Source organism: Pseudophryne corroboree, chromosome 5 (assembly GCF_028390025.1).
Source record: "Pseudophryne corroboree isolate aPseCor3 chromosome 5, aPseCor3.hap2, whole genome shotgun sequence".
Taxonomy (NCBI): Eukaryota; Metazoa; Chordata; class Amphibia; order Anura; family Myobatrachidae; genus Pseudophryne; species Pseudophryne corroboree.
Genome location: NC_086448.1, coordinates 279,851,155 through 279,870,149, shown reverse-complemented (window position 1 = coordinate 279,870,149; position 18,995 = coordinate 279,851,155). Strand labels below are relative to the sequence as shown.

Below are 18,995 nucleotides of genomic sequence, written 5' to 3'. Positions count from 1 at the left end.
GTGTCCAAGGACACACTATAGAATCACCTGCGTCACCATTGGCCAGCTACATGACCATGGGGTCACATAAGCTGGTCTCCGCAGGTATCAACAAGAGAGGATCTCCATCAGAGGACAGAGATTTCCTGGCCTTATCCCTCGCCCACAACAGTGGCAACATTCCCCACTCCTAAATGGCATCACATTGTCAATCGCTGACATTCTGATGCCATACTGCAACATTGGTACTTTGCTGGATGCGCTGCTACAGCGTCGGGACCTGAAACAGGCCCAAAGAGCCATGTTACAATGTAAATATAAAATCTGGTGTTTGCTACTGATTGCAGCCCAACGTTGCATTTTGCACCATGTTCTTAAGTAAGTTCCATAAAGTGTTATAGGATTATACTGATTGGTTGTTATCCTGTAGTATTATTACAACAATATTGTCTCTATGGTCCTTTTAGAATGTTCACTGCTGGGTTATCCATGCTTTGTTCAGTTAAACGATAGCAGATTAATTACCTCCTTGCAATCTGGATTTTTCACGATGCTTGTATATTCCGTAAAAAGCCGACAGGGATATTTCCGATAGATGCAAGAGTTTATCCATGACATCATCTGTGGCCCATTCAGGAAGAGAGTAATTATGAATTTTCTGTAATAAATAGATATTTGAGTGGATGCAGTAGATAATAGCATATGGTATATTAGTAGAAGTAAGACTATGCAGTGTGATTTACTTACTTAAAAAAAAAAAAAAAAAATCTAATAATCCATACTGAATCCCACGTTTGCGGCACTGTTGTAAAGGAATTCAATTACATTCAAGCAATTATTTTAGACTAGTGGTTCTACCCGTTCTTCACACGGGAGTTTTTGATTTTCACAGTTGTAAATATAAATGAGTGTTACAAATTTGGTAAATCCATAGAGCTGTAAATTTGAGATATCTTAATGTAAGTAAATATTAATCCATGGTTCTTGGCATTACCCAAGGAGCACCCGTAGCAGATACAGGAGTATTTTTGTAGTTTATTAAATTGTACTAATGTCCATTTGGGCGTTATTATTCACGCAATGCAAGCCACGCATCGGTAATGACATCGTTATGTCAACCCCCTTTTAATCAATTACGTAGTTATCCTATTTCCCACCTACAGAATACCTATGTTAAATGAAATCTTCCTAACATATTGTATTAGGAAGTAAGAGAATTAGTGATGAGTGAGTGAGTGAGTGAGTGAGTGAGTGAGTAAGTGAGGGCTTTCGCATTTATATGTATAGATTGATTCTAGATCATCATCTTAGAGGACTTACACATCCAAATGAATTTTCTAAGGGTCAATTTACCATGCCTCTTTCTGTATTTCCCCTGTCAAACATAAGACCCGGGAAATACCCACATTTACAATACATCAAAACACCCGGAAATTCCCAGTTGGATGCGTTCACACTGAACACAGATCTGCCCTGCAATTCAAAGTGTATATGTGTACACTTTCACGCAGGGGCGTTTCTAGAGAGGAGGAGGCCCGTGTGCAGGATCCATCTGGGCCCCCTCCCCTCTAGCTGACAGTGCTGTACAGCTCTGGGCACTAAGGTCTCCAGGGGACCCTACCGCTGTCCCAGAGCCTAAAGCGCATGCGCAAATCACTTAGAAAATGGCACGGTGGCCTTTTTCTAAGTGATTTTCCTACTGCGCAAATCACTGGGAAAATGTTGCAGCGCCATTTTTTTTGCTGCACCATGGAACGCCGGAGGGTGAGTATTTAAATGAATGGGTGCAGGGTGTGTGGTATGGGCACCGCACACACTGCACCCATTATTAATACGCCAGTGCTTTCATGTACATTATTCAGCCTCTGCTTTTTGGTAATGGCAAATATGTGGTTTTATTTCCTATTAAATAAATTTTTCTTTAAAGCTGTGCTACTTACTAGGTAATTCTTTTTGTTTTTTCTTACTAGGGTGCTTCCACTCACATTTCCCCTCCCACACCCAGCTATCAGCCAGTATTATAATTCCTCAGTGTCAGATCTGCACTTATCATGTGTGACCTTCCTGTAAGTGTACAGCAATTGCATAGTCTGCTGTTATGTTATAGCCATTAGCCGAACAGCCAATCAGACACTTTTCTTCTAACCGGGGTCTAAAAACCCTGGTTGGATGCATTCACACTAGAAGCAACCAGGGTTTTACCCCGGGAAAATCCCTGGTAGAGAGCAGGGTTGTTGACCCAGGACTTCGACCAGGGTTGTTTCTGTAGCAAAAACCTGGGTCGATGCACGTTCACAGACAAAAACCCGAGTTTTTGCTGTATGTCTGAAAGGGGTATAGATGTTATGTATTGCTGCATATTGCAGTGATATATACGGCAGGCAGGGACATACTGGGGCAGAAATTGGCCCTGGCATGTGCGTGCACTAAAGATGGGGGCATGCTGTGAGTCAGGGGGCGTGGACTCGCAGCACGCCTCCATTTCTATGGAGATGGGAGGGGAGGAGGGGGAGTGGCCAGACCAGAGTGCCAGAAGCTGCAGCCTTCCCGGCTCTCTGTGTGACAGGACCGGCCCACCAGCCCTTCTGGCATTTGCCAGAAGTGCCACATGGGCAGTCCGGCCCTGACGGCGGGATGTAATGCAGTGCAAGTTTTTAGGCACATTCCAACTCACACCTTCTCGCACTTTGAGTTTGTGAGTTTCATTACATTGGGGCTAATTCAGACCTGATCGCTGCTGTGCACAGCAGCGATCAGGTCTGAATTAGGCATGCACCGGCGCATGCCAGACAGCCGACGGCTGTCTTAGCCCTGCGATCGCCTCTGCCTGATTGACAGGCAGAGGCGGTCGCTGGGTGGGAGGGGGCGGGGCGATGGCGTTTGGCCGCCGTTTTAGGGGTGCAGTCCGGGCAACATAAGCGTGCCTGGACTGTTGGGGGGGCGGGCCGCGGTGGCTGAGTGATGTCACACGGAGCCGCTGCAACCCTCACAGCGACGAGTAGCTCCCTGCCATAGCGCAGGAGCTGCGCTGGTGGGGAGCTACTCTTCAAGTACAAAAGCATCGCACAGTGACGATGCTTTTGTACTTGTGCGATGGGGTAGGGCCAGACATGCGGGGCGGACTAGCACTGTGCGTCTCCCCGCATGTCAGGGAAGCTGATCGTAGATGTGCCAAATTTAGCACATCTACGATCAGGTCTGAATCACCCCCATTGTGCGAGTTTGACAGAAGCATGCACAGATCAGTGAGGTGCACATTTATTCAAACCAAGGCAGAGTTGTATTTCAATCTCTGATTTATGTGTGTTTATTAATGTTTATGTTTGTAATGTTATGTAATGTTTAGAAGCAAGTTTTCTGTTATTAGTGATAAGCATTTATAACATCATTGGGCATTTTTATTAATATTATTTTTAATAAAATAATGTGAAAAAGGGTTTCACTGAAATGTATTAAAGGGTTTTTTGAGCAGTATCATTAAAAACTACTCCAAACCCTTTAAGTCAGCATTATTCCCAGTCCCATCCGGTTCCCAGCTCCATTCTCCGCCCTGAAAGGCAAAGCAGAGTCAGAAACCGGTAGTGTGATCAGCCATGTGTGTCTCATCATGTAACCCCTCTCTCACCCCCCAGGGGTAATTAATACATATGTGCATACTTGCCTACCTGACCCTCTCCATGAGGGAGAAAATGCTCTGTTCCTGGACTTTCCTGGTAATGTATGATTGCCATCACCTGTGGTGAGCTAGTTAATTGATAAGAAAGGTGTTTCACCACAGGTGATGGCAATCATACATTACCAGGAAAGTTCAGGAACAGAGCATTTTCTCCCTCATGGAGAGGGTCAGGTAGGCAAGTATGCATATGTGCCTCCACCCAAGCTATATTATATTTGGCTTGCTTGGGTAAGTCTGATTGGTAGCCAATCTGTGCTCTACATGTAGGCATGTGAGATTACAATTGTTCTATTTTAAACAAAACCATGACATTTACACCTGCAGTTGCGATATAAGAATACATGTCTTCTTTCTCTGCTTTTCCAAAGAAGATTACACTGGAACGTTATTCAACAGGCAAGTACATATAGGTTTTAATGTAAGCACATAGGTATAATAGCATTGGCAACATTAACATTTACCTAATAGTTGCACCGTATGTAGTAAATCATACTTGTCTACCTGACCCTCTCCATGAGGGAGAAAATGCTCTGTTCCCGGACTTTCCTGGTAATGTATGATTGCCATCACCTGTGGTGAAACACCTTTCTTATCAATTAACTAGCTCACCACAGGTGATGGCAATCATACCTTACCAGGAAAGACCAGGAACAGAGCATTTTCTCCCTCATGGAGAGGGTCAGGTACAGTGGCGGATTTAGGGGGGGGGCACCCAGGCACGTGCCCCCCCTGTCATTTAGGATATATTCATAATACAGTAGCTGCATGGGCTGTGGGGACCGCATGCAACCTGCGGTCCCCACAGCCCATGCCGCTACTGTATTATGAATATAGCGTGTCACCAGGAAGCAGGGCTGGCCGGAGCGGAGTAGCGTGGTCACAGCGGCGGATTGGCTCCTATATCCGCGGCTGCGGCGATAAGAGCTTCTGCACATGCTCAGAAACCCTTTCAAGCCGGAGCCGCGGCAGTGAAGAGAGAGTCTGCTGGCTGCTGCCCTCACCCGTGTATCCGTGTATGTCTGACTTTGCAATGCGTCCTCTCGCTGCTGCAGGGAGAGGACGCATTTGCAAAGTCAGACATACACGGATACTGCACGCTGTGTAAGATGGGACTGTTCTATGATAGGAGGTCAGGGTTTGGATGCCTAGGAGAGCTGCAGGAAAGTCATTCCTGAATCCTCAGTGTCAGTTTGTGTATATCAGTAAGTCAGCATCTGTGTCAACATCTGTTTGTCAATGTATCAGCATCTGTGTGTCAGTGTCTGTGGCAACATCTGTCTGCGTCAGTGTGTCAGCATGTTTCTGTGTGTCAGTGTCAGTGTCTGTCTGTGTTAGCGTCTGTGTGTCAACAGCTGTCTGTCAGCATGTTTCTATGTGTCAGTATCAGCATCTTTCTGTGTGTCTGTGTCAGCAACAGTGCGTCAGTATCTGTGTGAGTGTCAGAACCTGTGTGTCAGCTTCTGTCTGTGTGTGTCAGCCCCCTAGAAAGAGTACCCCCAATCCCCCCCCCCCCCCCCCCCCCACCACCAAATGCAGCACATACACTGTCCACCCCTTTTTTTATTTTGTAGGCCAATGTCTTTTAATATTTTCCACCTGGGGGCCAATGTATTATTTTTTTTGTGAGGCATACATTATCTTTATTTTTACTGTCCGGGGCCAATGTAGTTTTTTTTCTGTAGTGACCAATGTGTTTTATTGTTTTCTGTAGTGGCTAGTGTGTGGGTTTTTTCTGTGTGTGCCAATATGATTTTTTTCTTTTTTCGTGTGTGTGTGTGTGTGTGTGTGTGTGTGTGTGTGTGTGTGTGTGCCCGGACTACTGTGGCTGGGTCCCACCGCTGCCTGTACCTGCTGCGGTCGCTGTCAGTCAGGGCAGCCTGATCATGGCGATGCCCTTGTGTGTGCGGGCGCTGCGGCTCTCCGGGGCTGCCCGGTTTCTGCGCTCTCTCCGTGTGCAGAATCTCCACACCAGCTCCACTCTGGCCTCCAAGGCGCCGGTGTCCACCGCAACGGGCCATGGTCATGACGACCATGAGGATGATATGACCGACTCCTATGCCAGGGTAAGACCCTCACTTATATACCTACTATAGTGTCATTGCCTATATGTGCCATACCCCCTATATCCTATAAACTGTGCCATGTGTACTGAGGTGACTCCCCCTGTATACCTGTCCATACTATTCCTATATACTGTGTGCCCTGTATGAGGTGATACCCCCTATATACGCACTCACTCCGTCCCCTACCAGACCTGTCCCTGCACACTCACCCTATCCCCTACCAGACCTGTGCCTGCACACTCACCCTATCCCCTACCAGACCTGTCCCTGCACACTCACCCTGTCCCTTACCAGACCTGCCCCTGCACACTCACCCTATCCCCGCACACTCACCCTGTCCCCTACCAGACCTGTCCTTGTATACTCACCCTGTCACTCACTAGCCACCAGACCTGTACTCCATGTCCACAGCGTGATAAAAAATGAGGTTGTGGCTCGTTGGTATGGCACTGTGACGTCACAACCCTTGTTATGAGACCACACCCACCTTCCCAGGAGCGTGCGCAAAAATCCCCCTCCCCCCCCCCCCCGCCTTCCCCTGTCATGGTGCCCCCCCTGTCATTTTGTTCTGGATCCGCCCCTGGTCAGGTAGGCAAGTATGATGTAGTTGTAGAACACACAGATATGCCCTATTAATTAAATACAAATATCCAATGCATGCAATACATAAGTGTAGGGAAAACAAAACCAAAATCAAAATATAAACCCGGGTTAAATTTTGTCTCACTGTGTAGGGCAGGCATTCCCAACCGCGGTCCTCAAGGCACACCAACAGTGCAGGTTTTAGTGATATCCAGGATTCAGCACAGATGGTTAAATCAAAATAACTGAGGTATTAATTAAGTCACCTGTGTTCAAACCAGGATATCACTAAAACCAGGACTGTTAGTGTGCCTTGAGGACCGAGGTTGGGAATGCCTGGTGTAGTGTGTACTGCAGTAATGTCGGTGCACTTACGTTGGGGCCCTTTAAGGAAGATCCTAAGTTTAATAAGCTGTGGCAAATCTTTAAGTATGCCATTAGCTCCACAGTGAAGGATTAGTCAGCACTATACATTGTTGTTTCTCCTTGTAAGCCTAAACTGAGTTTGAAGTTATATTTCTCTGTTTAACAAACAGTTTAGTTGAATGTAGAAATGTTACTGATTCACGCAGAAAATTACAATTCAACTACTCGATATACAGTAGATGAGGTTAATCCCCTTCAGGAAAGAATTCAGTCCCTTTATATTTAATTCACTCCTCCGTAAAACTCATCTGTAAACCACCAAATAAATATTTCCTTTCCAGTTCTTAAATTTGCTTTAAACATTAGTAGCTACATTTGTTTCAAGAAAGGCAGCATATTTCTCTTCATCTGCCTCAGTTAGACCTACAAACCTCTCATTTATCATATGAAGTCATACATGCAGCAACTCTACGGTCAGGGGCGGAACTCCCGGAGACAACGGAGTCGGTTGCCGCCGGGATCCGAGCCTCCAGGGGGCACCTCTACTCCATTGTCCCACCCATATTCTGTGTGTGTGTTTATCACCATCAGCGTTTCGGGGCACAGCACAGCATTCTCTGCCTGTGCTCAGTTGTCAGTCACATCAATGCTGCTTATACCTGCACTGTGCACTCCTTCCGAGTTTGCGCTGCTGCAGTGGCGGATCCTTCTGACTTTGTACCGGTTGCACCCTGAGTTGTGAGCGCGGAATGCCATCATGTAATCCCTTCCCGTCTTCGACTCTATGCCACCTTACAACCCCGAGTCTCCGCCCCAAGCTGCTCTTGGCTGTCACTCTTTTCTTCTACTGATTCTCCCCCTTCCTGTCCCTGTCCAAGACCCACCCTCCTTACCCTGAGTCCCAGCCCCCTCTTCTGACCATTCAAATATCACTCGCCATGATCCCGCCCCCTCACAGTGAGTCACCGCCCACTCCTCTACCTTGTCTGACGATTCTAATGTGATTTGCCATGACCCCGCCCATCCATCCTGAGTCCCCACCCACTCTTCTACCCTGTCTGACCTCTCTAATCTACTCCCTCCTGTCCCTGGCTAAGATCCCCGCCCCCTCATTCTGAGTCCCCGCTTCCTCCTCTGACTATTCTGTCACTCACAATGACCCCCTCCCTCACCCTGAGTCCCCGCCCCTCCTCTATCCTGTCTGACCATTCTGTCACTCGCCATGACCCCGCCAACTCATACTGAGTCCCCGCCCATTCCTCTACTCTGTTCCAATATACTACCTTCTAACCCTGTCCAAGACCCCGCCCCCTCATCTAAACTCTCCGCCCCTTCAATGTATCATGAGTCCTGAAATGTGTGTGTAGTCTGGTCCTGTTTCCCGGAGCTCAGCAGGACAGGGACAAGACAGAGCCTCCTACTGGACAAGTAAGTGCCCAGTGGGGGAGTGTAATGAGAGTGAAAGTATAGTTATGCAATGGGGAGGGGTGTATTGGTACTTTTCTGGTTGTGTAGGGAAGGGGGGAGGTGTTGCCCTAATACTGTCTGTGCTGGGGGTGATGCATTAATGTGTTTTGGTGGGGGGAGGGTTGTATTCATATGCTTGCTATATGTGACTCACTGATGGTCTCCATCAGTGGCGTAAGTTCGTCCCAGTTGCCCGGAGGCAAGATAAATATTGGTGCCCCCCTATTTCCTATATCAAGATAAATATATGTGTGTGTGTGTGTGTGTGTGTGTGTGTGTGTGTAGTGTTCTGAAAAAAATGTATATACTGTATTTATACATTTAATTGTCTTTTATTTTAAATCACACATTTCTTAGCAGTCATACCCAGGATTAGAACCCATGACCTGTTACACTGACAGCAGACACTTTACTGATGCAGCTATTTGCTCCTTTAGAGGAAGCATGAGAATTCTAACTACAGGTATATGAAGTTACGTGTAATTGTCAGAGAAGTAGCTTCATATAGTTAGAATTCTCATATTTCCTATACAGGAGCAAACAGCTTCATCAGTAAGGTGCCTGCTTCCAGTGTAATAGGTTGTGGTTTCTAATACTGGGTGTGATACTTGTAAAATTAGTATAATAAAGAGGGTGTGATTTGTAAGGTGAAGGGCCAGTGAGGAAGTCGGACACTGAAAAGACAGTGGCAGCTATCAATTAACTTAATTCAATGGTGTCACAGAATGGGAGGAGAGGTGCCCCCCTTCAGAGCAGGAGCCCGGCGGCAGATGACTCCGTTGCCTCCCAGAGTTCTGCCTCTGGTCTCCATACTATTTTGCAGCCACAGTGACGCTGTGTGTATTATCAAGCAGTGATAGCGGGTTGGGTATGTGTGACCGGCAGTCACCATACCTATACCGGGATCCCGGTTTCGAGATGGTCGGCCGGGGGGGCGAGCGCAATGAAACCCCTTGCGGGCTCATTAGCAAGCTGCGCTCGCAACAGGTTTTATTCCCACTCTATGGGTGTCATGGACACCAATGAGTGGGAATAGTCCCTGTTAGTCGGCATGCCGACTATCGGGATTGTTAGGGGGCGGGATCCCGCCATTAGTATTGTGACCAGGGTTTTTCTGACCGCTGGTCACACAACTACATCCCATGATAGCGATGCTTTTTTCATTAAATAGTGGTCACAGTGACACTCTGCATTCTGCAGCAGTCATAGTTCCTGTTGCATGCAGTGGTGGAATATAACCCTGTGGCGACCAAAGGGCCCGAAGCATGGCAACCACAGTGAGCCCGCGAGGGGACACACTGTGCTCTTTACTGGTATTCCAGTAGTCGGGATCCCGGCGTCTGTTTCCTGACACCCGGCATATCATACTGAATCTCTGGTAGTGGCGTCTCTTGGTGCTGCTGAGCTTGGGGCATTAAGCTGGGTAGTGTGTGTCTAGTTGCTGCTGGGGTGTTGGTTACAGGGTAAGTGCATACTTGCCTAACCTCCTGGAAGCTGCGGGAGGCTCCCTTTTTTTGGGTAGTCCCGCGCAGCCACGGAAGGGTAGGTGACTCTCCCGCATCGTGCATATTCCCACCCGCTTCCTCGTTTTCGTGTTTCTTCTGGAGAGAATACTTAAAAGGTAGGCAAGTATGAGTAAGTGTAGCTCTAGATGCTGCTTAGATTGAGGTGAGAGTGACTATGGGTGCTGCAGCTGCTGAGGTTGGGGTGTTAGATGGGAAGTTTGTTTCTGGGTGCTGCTGAGGTAGGGATGTTGGTGTTGCAGGGGTTGGCTTGTTGGTAGGGGGACATCAACCGTTATCTTGCCTCCAGGCGCCTGGTATGAACTTACGCCACTGTCTACGGTCCTGCCACTCTTCCACTAACGTTTGACAGAAGTTATTTGTTTAGTTTTGTCAGCTGCTCTTCACTCTGCAACTGTCATGGAGTTAGCACAATAGGTAGCAATGTCACAGATAATGCAGCTTATGTGAGCTGAATAATGCAGCTACTGTACCTCTACAACGTTTTTATGAACCTCCATAGATGAGATCAGTTCTATTTTATGCAGCTATACTGTACTTTATCTTCTGGATTATCTGTGACTTTGCTGCTATAATAGCTATAAAGTGAGTATTAGTCTAAGATATTTACGCCTTTGAAGTTACAATTGCTAGTAATATTACAGTAGCTGCAGGGCAGGGGCTGTCACTTTGCCTTGGTGTAGCTGGGGTGAGAAAATGGATTACACTTACAAATTCCTCGCTGCTGCTCAGTCTCCACCTTCTACAGACACTCCACCAACTTCTCCCTTAGCGTAGGGCCACACATAGCGGCCAAACGGATCCCGTTCAGTGGGACCCGCTTGGCCACAAGGAGACTACTCATGGCCGGGCCGGATGACAGGACGGCGGGATTTCAATGAAAACACATACTAATACTAATTCAGACCTGATCGCTGCTGTGCATTTTCACACAGCAGCGATCAGGTATGAACTGCGAATGCGCCAGCGCCACAGTGCGCCGGCTCATGCCAGACAGCCGTCAGCTGTCAGCCCTGCGGTCGCCTCTGCCTGATTGACAGGCAGAGGCGGTCGCTGGGCAGGAGGGGGTGGGCCAGCAGCATTTGGCCGCCGTTTAGGGGGCGCGGTCTGGGCAACTCAGGCGTGCCCGGTCCATTGGGGGGCGGGAGGGCTGCGGCGGCAGCGTGACATCACACGCAGCCGCTGTGACCCTCACTGCGATGGGTAGCTTCCTGCCAGCATGCAGGAGCTGCGCTGGTAGGGAGCTACTCTTGCAGTACAAAAGCATCGCCGCTGTGCGATGCTTTTGTACTTGTGCGGGGGGGGGAGGGCCTGACATGTGGGGCAGACTAGCTCTTTGCTGGGCATCCCCCTGCATGTCTGAAGACTGATCGTAGATGTGCTAAATTTAGCACATCTACGATCAGGTCTGAATTAGGCCCAGTGTTCCATTGAAATCCAGTGTGTCACTAGCCGGATCCTGTTCTGCAGGATCCGGCAGAACAGGATCCGTGTGCACACAAATCCTCCCTCCCGGGCACGGAACCCCCTTGGCCTCCATGTGTGGCCCCAGCCTTACACTTACAGCCACACGGAATGGAGCCTCTGCTGCTGCTGGTTTCTTTGTTGTGGCAGTCAGAGTCTGTGCAGGTAATAGGTAGGAAGGAACCCTCTCCACCCCCCTGTCACAGACGCGCCCTTCGAATACTGCTGAGTGAGTTGACTAGCGCTGATGCCGGGTTCTGTGAACAGTGCTGAGTCTCAATGCCACTGTCGCCACCTTTACAGCCCGGCAGCCCTGCTCTGGATACACACACTAAGCCACCTCCGGCTGCCGCAATGTATACAGCTCAGCTCTAATGTGGGCGATGGGCGGAGCAGCAAAGAGCTATGTGCTCTGACCAAGGGATATGCAGTCTCTCTGTCAGCTGCACTGATAGCACCTATCAACCCCTCTCTAGTAGTCACATGACCCATTCTGAGGTGATGTCCCGCCCGCTGGCAATCACCCCACTAGGGGATTGACAGGAACACAATGACATTAACCCTTTAGATATACCGTGAAACCATCAAATAAGCCTTAATTGTATTTACCACTACATTTACATCAATGTACATATAATTAAATATATGTGAACTATATTATTTACCACAAAATATGCATATAACAACATCCATTAACTTTAATATGAATAATATATATGCTTATACTCCATTGTATTACCATATTTAAATTACCTCAGTGTAAGTGTTGTTTAAACCCTTAAACAGGGTTACACTCATAAAAACACAGGCTGATCACCCCACAAAAAAAATAATAAGATTTTAAACCTACCGGCAAATCTATTTCTCCTAGTCCGTAGAGGATGCTGGGGACTCCGTAAGGACCATGGGGTATAGACGGGCTCCGCAAGAGATAGGGCACCTAAAAAGAACTTTGACTATGGGTGTGCACTGGCTCCTCCCTCTATGCCCCTCCTCCAGACCTCAGTTAGAGAACTGTGCCCAGAGGAGATGGACAATACAAGGCAGGATTTAGCAATCCAAGGGCAAGATTCATACCAGCCCACACCAATCATACCATGTAACCTGGAACATACATAACCAGTTAACAGTATGAACAAACGACAGTAACGGTCCAAGACCGATGTCAACTGTAACATAACCCTTATGTAAGCAACAACTATATACAAGTCTTGCAGAGTTTCCGCACTGAGACGGGCGCCCAGCATCCTCTACGGACTAGGAGAAATAGATTTACCGGTAGGTTTAAAATCTTATTTTCTCTTACGTCCTAGAGGATGCTGGGGACTCCGTAAGGACCATGGGGTTTATACCAAAGCATCCAATCGGGCGGGAGAGTGCGTATGACTCTGCAGCACCGACTGAGCAAACGCTAGGTCCTCATCAGCCAGGGTATCAAACTTGTAGAATTTAGCAAAAGTGTTTGACCCCGACCAAGTCGCCGCTCGGCAAAGCTGTAATGCCGAGACGCCTCGGGCAGCCGCCCAAGAAGAGCCCACCTTCCTAGTGGAATGGGCCTTAACCGAATTTGGTACCGGCAATCCAGCCGTAGAGTGAGCCTGCTGAATCGTATTACAGATCCAGCGAGCAATAGTCTGTTTCGAAGCAGGAGCGCCAATCTTATTGGCCGCATACAGGACAAACAGAGCCTCTGTTTTCCTAATTCTAGCCGTCCTGGCTACATAAATTTTTTAAGGCCCTGACTACGTCCATGTATCTGGAATCCTCCAGGTCACTTGTAGCCACAGGCACCACAATAGGTTGATTCATATGGAACGAAGAAACCACTTTAGGCAAAAATTGCGGACGTGTCCTCAATTCAGCTCGATCCACATGAAAAATCAAGTAGGGGCTCTTAGAGTGTGACAAAGCCGCCAATTCTGACACTTGCCTTGCTGATGCTAAGGCCAACAACATGACCACCTTCCAGGTAAGAAATTTCAACTCAACCTTGTTAAGCGGTTCAAACCAGTGTGATTTTAGGAACTGCAACACCATGTTCAGGTCCCATGGTGCCACTGGAGGCACAAAAGGGGGCTTCTCTTCCAGAAGTCCAGACGTTTGTAAAGGGAGTGCTGCACTCCCTTTACAAACGTCTGGACTTCTGGATGAGAAGCCAATTCCTTCTGAAAGAAAATCGAGAGGGCCGAAATCTGTACCTTAACCGAGCCTAATTTCAGGCCCATATCCACTCCTGTCTGTAGGAAGTGGAGAAGACGACCCAGATGAAAATCTTCCGTAGGTGCATTCTTGGTCTCACACCAAGACACATACTTTCGCCAGATACGGTGATAATGTTTTACCGTCACCTCCTTCCTAGCCTTTATTAAAGTAGGGATGACCTCTTCCGGAATCCCCTTTTTCGCTAGGATTCGGCGTTCAACCGCCATGCCGTCAAACGTTGAATGCAAGTGTGGCATCTTTACATAAAAGGCTTGATAAGGCTGACTTAGGGGGGACATCAGGGGGTCAATCCTCGGATTGGACCGACTCACAGGGCCCGTCGGGGTCTCAAAAGCGTCCCTTAACACAAGACACTACTACCGACACGGATTCTGATTCCAGTGTCGACTACGACGAAGTAAAATTGCACCCTAGGGTGACTAAAACCATTCAGTGTATGATTATGATCCTGCATCCTGCATCGGCCCGTGGGTACTGGGCTTTATGGACTCGCCAATGGACGGGTGATGCGGATTCCAAAAAACATATGGAAGTCTACCCTATAAGGGTGATGTATTGTTTGGGGATGGGCTGACGGACCTGGTTTCCACAGCTACAGCAGGTAAATCAGATTTTTTACCATATATTCCTTAACAGCAAAAGAAAGTAACACCCTATCAGATGCAGTCCTTTCGGTCGCACAAGTCCAAAAGAGGTCGGGGATCCTCTTTCCCCGCCAGAGGTAAGGGCAGAGGCAAGAGAGCACCTGTTTCGGCAGGTGCCCAGGAACAAAAGTCCTCCCCGGCTGCTCCAAAACCCACAGCATGACGCTGGGGCTCCCCTGAGGGAGTCCGCACCGGTGGGGGCACGTCTTCGACTTTTCAGTCAGGCCTGGGTCATTTCGGACCTGAATCCCTGGGTGTTGGAAATAGTTTCCCAGGGTTACAAATTGGAATTCGAGGAGGTGCCCCCGTGCCGATTTTTCAAATCGGCCCTACCAGCTTCCACATCGGAAAGGGATATAGTGTTAGCTGCAATTCAAACGCTGTGTATACAGCAAGTGATAATCAAGGTTCCCCTGCACCAGCAGGGAAGAGGTTACTACTCAACCCTATTTGTGGTCCCGAAACCGGACGGTTCGGTCAGACCTATTTTGAATCTGAAATCCCTAAACCTGTACATAAAAAGATTCAAAATGGAATCTCTCAGAGCGATAATAGCCAACATGGAGGAGGGGGAGTTTATGGTGTCTCTGGACATAAAGGATGCGTACCTTCATGTCCCCATATATGCCCCCCATCAGGAATACCTGAGATTCGCTGCACAGGATTGTCATTACCAATTTCAGACGTTGCCGTTTGGACTCTCCACGGCCCCGAGGATTTTCACCAAGATAATGGCGGAAATGATGGTGGTCCTGCACAAGCATGGAGTCACAATTATCCTATACTTGGACGATCTCCTGATAAAAGCGAGATCAAGGGAGAAATTGCTGAGCAGTGTGGCGCTCTCTCTGAGAGTGCTCCAGCAACACGGTTGGATTCTAAATCTACCAAAGTCACAGTTGATTCCGACAACTCGACTACCGTTCCTAGGTATGATACTGGATACGGAACAAATGGAGGTCTTCCTCCCAATAGAGAAAGCCCAAGACATCCAGAACATGGTCAGAGACCTGCTAAAACCGAAAAGGGTGTCAGTTCACCAATGCACTTGAGTTCTGGGGAAAATGGTGGCAGCCTACGAGGCCATTCCCTTCGGAAGGTTCCATGCAAGGACTTTTCAATGGGACCTTCTGGACAAGTGGTCCGGGTCCCATCTGCACTTACATCGGAAAATAACTCTGTCCCCAGGGACAAGAGTGTCCCTCCTGTGGTGGTTGCAAAGTGCTCACCTCCTGGAGGGTCGCAGGTTCGGAATTCAGGATTGGATCTTGGTTACCATGGATGCGAGCCTCCGAGGATGGGGAGCGGTCACACAGGGAAAAAATTTTCAGGGTCTTTGGTCAGACCAGGAGTCCTGTCTACACATCAATATGTTGGAACTCAGGGCCATTTACAACGGCCTTCGACAAGCAGAGAGTTTTCTTCGAAACCTACCGGTTCTGATTCAATCAGACAATGTCACAGCAGTGGCTCATGTGAACCGCCAAGGCGGGACAAGAAGCAGAGTCGCGATGGCGGAAGCCACCAGGATCCTTCGCTGGGCGGAAAATCATGTAAGCGCTCTGTCGGCTGTCTTCATTCCGGGAGTGGACAACTGGGAAGCAGACTTCCTCAGCAGACACGATCTCCATCCAGGAGAGTGGGGACTTCATTAAGAAGTCTTTGCAGACGTAACACGTCTTTGGGGAACTCCTCAAATAGACCTGATGGCGTCACGCCTCAACAAAAAACTTCGGAGGTATTGCGCCAGGTCTCGGGACCCTCAGGCAGTAGCAGTAGACGCTCTGGTAACACCGTGGGTGTTCAAATCGGTCTACGTGTTTCCTCCTCTTCCTCTCATCACAAAAGTGTTGAGGATCATAAGACGAAGAAGAGTACAGACGATACTCGTTGTCCCAGACTGGCCTCGAAGGGCCTGGTACTTGGATCTACAAGAGATGCTCACAGGAGATCCCTGGCCTCTTCCTCTGAGGGAAGACCTGTTGCAACAGGGGCCCTGTGTATTTCAAGACTTACCGCGGTTACGTTTTCTTTTCCAAAGAAATCATTCAATTCATGAGATGTGGGAAAGTTAATAATCTGTTTCTTTTCCTTAAACATGTGTACCCTTGTGTCGGGGACCGAGGGTTCATCCTCAATATGCAACACGTCCCTTATTGCCACAATCATACACTGAATGGTTTTAGTCACCCTAGGGTGCAATTTTACTTCGTCGTAGTCGACACTGGAATCAGAATCCGTGTCGGTAGTAGTGTCTTGTGTTAAGGGACGCTTTTGAGACCCCGACGGGCCCTGTGAGTCGGTCCAATCCGAGGATTGACCCCCTGATGTCCCCCCTAAGTCAGCCTTATCAAGCCTTTTATGTAAAGATGCCACACTTGCATTCAACATATGCCACATGTCCATCCAATCTGGAGTCGGCACAACCGACAGGGACACACCACTCATTTGCTCCACCTCCTCCTTGGAGAAGCCTTCCGCCTCAGACATGTTGACACACACGTACCGACACCCCACACACACAGGGATTAACCTATAAGGGGACAAAACCCCAACCAGGCCCTAAGGAGAGACAGAGAGAGAGAGTATGCCAGCACACACCAGCGCTTAAAAACACTGGAAAAAATATGCTTTTCTATATACAATATGCCAATTCCCACTCACTGCGTCGCTAATGTGCCCCCCTCCTCTTTTTTCCAGCCTGTGAAGTTCAGCAGGGGAGAGACCAGGGAGCCAGCGTTTTCCTCATGCAGCTTCTGTGGAGAAAATGGCGCTGGTTAGCAGGGGTGTATCTAGGGGTCCTAGCGCCACTGGCAAAGTAAAGGACTAGCGCCCCACACCCGCCCCACCCATATTTAAAATATATATGGTGCATGTGCCAAAAAAGGGGCATGGCCACTCAATAGTACCCAAATACAAATTACACCACACAGTAGCATCCCTTACTAATATTACACAGCACAGTAATGTCCGATATTCGCGTTATGCTACACAGTAGTACCCCTTATACACATTATGCCACACAGTAGTGCCTATATAATTTCACTTTTAGAACCAACGGACTGTAGCTGTCCAGCCCCAAACCCCTCCCTCCCACCCAACCATTAGTCCTCACCTGCACTGATGCCCAGGAACAACCATACCAGGCAGCAGCAGCAGCCACTGTAATTGGCGCCAGTGTCCGGCATTGTGCTACAATCAAGAAACTACATAAACTACACCTCTAAGCAGTCCTTGCTGCAGTGAGCTCCCGGCAGCAAGGGTTGCTGGGAGTTGTAGTTTCTTGATTGTAATTGGTGCCAGTGTCCTACTTTAAGTAAAATTGTCTCCCCACACCTTGGTGCCCCCAGAGCCTCGGGGTCTCACTCACCTATGCCAGGGGCCACATACTGTAGACAAAGTAGAAGAACAATAAAGACAGAGCTTCACAGCGAACAAATCGCAGCAAGCTCATCAGATAACAGGAGTGTGGGTTCGAGGCAGCAGCAGCACCATATTGGAAGGAGGAGAGCGGTGGGAAAAGGATGCGTAGGAGCTGATGCACCTAGCCCCCGTAGGGAGTAGAGAAGATTCGGCGATAGATAGGAGACAGGAGGAAGAAATTGCTGTAAGGAGCAGAGGAGGAGGCGGGGGATACTGGTGCTAGGAGGGGCTAATGCTTGTCCGGATAGATCATAGAAACATGGACTTTGATGGCAGATAAGAACCACTCGGCCCATCTAGTCTGCCCATGTACTCGCACACAGTTACCGCTAGGGTCAATATTAGTCTCTGGAGCCAATTAACCTACCAGCATATTTTTGGATTGTGGTAGGAAACTGGAGCACCCAGAGGAAACCCACACAAGTACAAAGAGAATACACAGTTAGGATACCTAGCACCATGTTATTTGTATACTGTGCCACTCCTCTATATATTACAAAACTGACCATTTTCAATAATCCAGATAATGGACGTGTCATTGTTGACAAACCTAATGTAAACCATAGGCCATAGGGAATTACACAAAGTAGTCCTGAGCAGGCAGTGATTACACATCAGAGGCATGAGGCACAAGTAACCATCCATTCTCCTCCTATAAAAGGAAACCATGCTGATCTATCAGGGAGGTTTAGAATGGCTTTTATTTGCTATAAACCATTTTAAATAACACCCCCCCCCCCTCCCAGGAGACCAGAGCTGTGTGTACATGGACTATGGATGACAAGCTGACACCCCCCCCCCCCCCTCTGGGCACTTACTGCTGAACCCAGATATGTAATGAATGAGCAGAGCATTCACCCCCACATACTGTACCTTCGGGGGGTGTCACAGCTGCTCAGGAGGGCAGTAAGCTATACGTACCGCAAGCAAGAAAGTGCCAAGATGCGGGCTTTGAGTGGCCTGTGTGTAGCACCGATCATTTACTTTGTGCCGGCATCGGGTCCCATACTCTGGATCCACACTGCAGTCAAGCCCCCCTGTAAGCTGTGTGTGAGGCTGCTGACTACTGTTAGACATCCGGAGCTCCTGCGGCAGGCATATATCACATGGGGCTCCCGCTGCTCACCAATCAGTGCAGGGAAGCCGCTGGCAGGACGAGTGAGGGCTCCCGGAGGGACGACTGGCAGGCAGTGTGCGCCAACCTGAGAGGTAGTGTAAGCCAGCCCGGCAGAGAGGGGATTGGACTGGCCCATCGGTAAACTGACCCGGTGGCCCAATCCGCTGCTTCCGGTGTCCGACACCACGCTACAGTATGCTGCCTGCTATTATCGTTCCTGGGCGTCAGTGTCAGTGAGGAACTATCAGTGGTGGTGAGGTGGGGGTGTTCGGGGGTGGACAGCGGCTGCCATTAAAATTTAATCTACCTACTGGCCGCGGGTGGCACCGCTGGGCGGCGCCCCTCTTTGGCTGGCGCCCCTGGCGAGTGCCATCCTGGCCAATAGGTAGATACGCCCCTGCTGGTTAGTGCTGAGGATCAAGCCCCGCCCACCCGACGGCGGGCTTCGGTCCCAGTGATTTTTCAATA

The 18,995-nt window shown here is 48.8% G+C and overlaps 1 protein-coding gene across 1 annotated transcript in view; it reads right to left on the bottom strand.

Moving 5' to 3' along the window:
* ACP3 (acid phosphatase 3) overlaps nt 1-18,995 on the bottom strand; it is a 238,985-nt gene that overhangs the window by 119,760 nt on the left and 100,230 nt on the right. Inside the window, exon 7 of the mRNA XM_063922366.1 lies at nt 505-637. Within this exon, the coding sequence (XP_063778436.1) occupies nt 505-637 (133 nt within the window). The remainder of the gene's footprint in view (nt 1-504; nt 638-18,995) is intronic.